The sequence below is a fragment of the Geotrypetes seraphini genome, chromosome 8 (genome assembly GCF_902459505.1).
Source record: "Geotrypetes seraphini chromosome 8, aGeoSer1.1, whole genome shotgun sequence".
In the NCBI taxonomy this organism is placed as follows: Eukaryota; Metazoa; Chordata; class Amphibia; order Gymnophiona; family Dermophiidae; genus Geotrypetes; species Geotrypetes seraphini.
The window spans coordinates 104012024-104016321 of NC_047091.1; the positions used below are offsets into that span (position 1 = coordinate 104012024).

The 4298-nt window shown below is 40.8% G+C and overlaps 2 protein-coding genes across 2 annotated transcripts; one reads left to right on the plus strand and one right to left on the minus strand.

Moving 5' to 3' along the window:
• Nucleotides 1-169: 169 nt before the first annotated feature.
• On the plus strand, nt 170-644 carry LOC117364768 (histone H2B). Its single transcript, XM_033954364.1, has one exon. It carries the CDS (start codon nt 200-202, stop codon nt 578-580), a length of 381 nt encoding a protein of 126 aa, XP_033810255.1. The 5' UTR covers nt 170-199; the 3' UTR covers nt 581-644.
• A 185-nt stretch (nt 645-829) lies between these two features.
• On the minus strand, nt 830-1218 carry LOC117364769 (histone H4). Its single transcript, XM_033954365.1, has one exon. The coding sequence runs from the start codon at nt 1206-1208 to the stop codon at nt 897-899; it is 312 nt and encodes a 103-aa protein (XP_033810256.1). The 5' UTR covers nt 1209-1218; the 3' UTR covers nt 830-896.
• Between the last annotated feature and the right edge of the window lie 3080 nt (nt 1219-4298).

Consider the following 4298-nt stretch of genomic DNA (forward strand, 5'->3'; position numbering starts at 1 on the left):
GATTATCCTCCAAGGTTTGCTCGCGGACCAATCCCAGTCTAGAAAGTAACCCTATCGCCAACGCTTAGCTGGGTCCAATAGCAAGGAAAGGCGCTCAGCAAGACGAATTTGCATAAGCATGCTATAAATAGAGCAATGGGTCGGAGATCACACTCTGTTATTTTCTCACTTTGAAGCTAAAAAGGCAGTGTAGGAAGCGATGCCTGAACCGGCCAAATCCGCTCCCGCAGCCAAAAAGGGCTCCAAGAAAGCGGTGAGCAAGACTCAGAAAAAAGATGGCAAGAAGCGCAAGAAACAGAGGAAGGAGACCTACGCTATCTACGTGTACAAGGTATTGAAGCAAGTTCATCCCGACACCGGCATTTCCTCCAAGGCCATGGGCATCATGAACTCCTTCGTGAGTGACATCTTTGAGCGCATCGCCGGGGAAGCCTCCCGCCTCGCTCATTACAACAAGCGTTCCACCATCACCTCCAGGGAGATCCAGACCGCAGTGCGCCTCCTGCTGCCCGGTGAACTGGCCAAACATGCCGTGTCCGAGGGCACCAAGGCAGTCACCAAGTACACCAGTTCCAAGTAATAGGGGGCTCGGCCTTCAGTCCTTGCAAAGCAAATTGAAACCAAAGGCTCTTTTCAGAGCCACCTACCTGCTACATACAAAGAGTTGGAGTTCTCTAGTTTTTATTGGTGCTAGAACCGCTTTTATTACTTTTTTCCTCCCTTGTTTATAAAATCCCTTGCTCCCATACACTAAAACATGATAAGACAATTTGTTGCAACAAATAGTTAAAGAGACACTGAAATCCCAGCTCTGTTCTTGACAGCGTGGGTGGCTCTTAAAAGAGCCTTTGGGTTTCTGTGAATTAACGCAAGTGGGATGGACGCTGACATACTCTTTAACCTCCGAAACCGTACAGAGTGCGGCCCTGGCGCTTCAGGGCATATACCACATCCATAGCGGTTACGGTCTTTCGCTTGGCGTGCTCGGTGTAGGTGACGGCATCTCGGATGACGTTCTCTAGGAAAACCTTCAGCACCCCACGAGTTTCTTCATAGATGAGGCCAGAAATACGCTTCACGCCGCCTCTGCGCGCCAGGCGCCGGATCGCAGGCTTCGTGATACCCTGGATGTTATCGCGCAGCACCTTCCTATGCCGCTTAGCACCCCCTTTCCCCAGACCCTTTCCGCCTTTACCACGTCCAGACATCTCTAAATAGCAAAATTGAAAACACTTCAATGATCAATGCGCAGACAAAGCGCTTTTAATATACAGGATGAGCCGACCTGAAGGAGAACTGAGTTTTCTGTAAACGCGGGAGACCCAAACTACAGTGCATGCCTTCAAATCTGTCCATTCTGCAAATTCTCCATGATATTATTCAAAATGGATAGAAATGAACAGAACTGAACGGATCCTTTGCCCTGCTCCAGCACATGCTGGCGTTGTCAATATCCTCTTTTCAAAAAGTATGATCTAAAACTTGGGAAGAATCTGCTATGTTTGAATAGATCACTGTGGTTTGAAGTTATAAAAGTTGTGTTACCTTATGACTTTGTGGGAGGGGGTGACCTGGGAGGAGGTAGGGGGGTGTCGTGTGATTGAGATTTGGATAATTTTATTAGGAAATAATGAGATTTTGATTAGTTGTATTTTTATTGCTTTTTCTCTTTTTTATTATAATAGTGTATTGGCTGAAAAGCTTGGAATGAAGAAAGTGGTTAATTACTGTTACTATAATAATGTGTATGACTATTTCGAAACAGGATTTTAAAGTTTTTATAATTTGTAATACTTGTGATACAAACAAGCAGCCAAGGGAACCCAAGAAGAAGGAAAGTAGCTTTAAAATAGGAGTGAGTGGAGGATTGAGCTGGACAGGGTAGATGATACTTTATGTCCCCACTCTTACATATATTTCAAGTTAATATCATTCACAGCTTTAATAATAATAATAATAATAATAACTTTATTTTTCTATACCGCCATAGTCAGGCGACTTCTAGGCGGTTTACAGCCTTCTTACATTGTAAACCGCCTAGAAGTCGCCTGACTATGGCGGTATAGAAAAATAAAGTTATTATTATTATTATTATTATTAAAGCTGTGAATGATATTAACTTGAAATATATGTAAGAGTGGGGACATAAAGTATCATCTACCCTGTCCAGCTCAAACCTCCACTCACTCCTATTTTAAAGCTACTTTCCTTCTTCTTGGGTTCCCTTGGCTGCTTGTTTGTATCACAAGTATTACAAATTATAAAAACTTTAAAATCCTGTTTCGAAATAGTCATACACATTATTATAGTAACAGTAATTAACCACTTTCTTCATTCCAAGCTTTTCAGCCAATACACTATTATAATAAAAAAGAGAAAAAGCAATAAAAATACAACTAATCAAAATCTCATTATTTCCTAATAAAATTATCCAAATCTCAATCACACGACCCCCCCCTACCTCCTCCCAGGTCACCCCCTCCCACAAAGCCATAAGGTAACACAACTTTTATAACTTCAAACCACAGTGATCTATTCAAACATAGCAGATTCTTCCCAAGTTTTAGATCATACTTTTTGAAAAGAGGATATTGATTTCTTCTGAATGCAGTTAATTTAGACTTGTTATAAATACATTTTAACTTGCATTGTACTATATAAATTGATGGTATATCTCTTTTTCTCCAATATGTATCTAATACCAAAATGAATAATACCAATAAAAATCAAATTTGCCCCAACCTGAGTACTCCAGAGAGCAGGGGAAAAAATCAGTAGTAATCTATGGATACTTGAAAAGAGGGCAAGATTTAAGATTTTGTGCCCAAAAAGGATAGGACTGTGTATCTGGGGGTACGGTAACCCTAGGGAGCTGTACATGACATGGAAGTGAAACGCAAATGTTGCACTGCAGAGAAGACAGGATAACTACCAGTATGTCCATTGACCATGATTCATCCTGATTCTGAAGCCATTGTAAAACCCACAAAATGTGGCCTATATATGGTAAAGACAACATTCTCATCTGGGACCTCTGCATTCTCCGCTATCCTTTTACACCTTCTGTCACCTATGGGGCTTAGAAGCAGGATGTTTGAGACTGAGCAATAGAGGAGAAGGAGAAGAAATATATAATAAAGGTTTTGTACCGCCCCAATGCTACTAACAATCGTAGAGAGTAAATTATGATGCCCAGGACCGAATTAAGGTCACTATAGCAATGAGGAAGAAAAGTGGAACGTGATCAGGGCTTACATGGGAAAATAAGTGGTAGGATAGGAAGGCAAGCCAGAAGACTGGAGAGAGATTGAAAGGATTCCAAGGTGGAGGAATGAGGGTGGAAACTGGTTTATTGGAATGTCATAAGCTAGACTGTAAGCTCACTTTGCACAAAGAAAATTACCTGTATAATTTGATCGTATTTTTATTTCGTTTATTACTTTTTTTTCTCCTACAGATACAGTTATGTTCTGTCCCCAACATCTTTGATATTTCTGACCTTAAATGTGTGCCCAAACCCTTGTGATAAGCTGTACTCTATTTAAAGCAGTACTGTCGATTTTAAGAGCAAAGGCCTAGAAATCCTCAGGTTGCAGCCGGTAACTGAGAAAGAAATGTCCAATCACTGCGCAGGGCGGGAATTTCAAATCCTCTGGATCGGGCTACTCAAAAATGTACAAGATTTTAAAAAGAGCTAACCTTATCTTTCAGAGTGGCAAAGAAGGAGCTCTCAGCTTAACCATGTTCAGGTTCTCCAGCACTTTTATGTAACATGCAAGTACTAACTGGTTATTTTATTTCTCCAGTTCGGCGGGAATTTAAGACTTTAGGATGCTCCGTTTCTAAAAATAATTATTCTCACCACCCACCCATTAATTCAGATAGGTCTAGGTATTTAAATCAACAAATACAAATCTAAATTTGGAAAAGTCCATGGCAGATTGAGCCCAAGCTTCACTTTACTCTAAAGGATAGAATATTGACCGACACTTAGAACTTGGAAGTTAAGAAAGAAAAGCAGTAATCGCCGTAACAATATTAATAATAACAATATCATTGCTTGTTCTTATAATTCTCATCTCTTTCTTCAGCCCAATCCCCGATATTTTCTCCTTCACTATCAAGAGCAGATAAAGAATACGAACGAAAGAAAATGCACAGCTTCTAAGGTTGGAAAGTATTTTAAAACCCAACCATCAGTGTTCCGTAGAGAGAAAAGGAGTTATAGCTCTGACCAATCCGGGCACGGGGCGGGGCTTTTCATACTTATCAGCAGACAGGGCACAGCCTATAAAAGA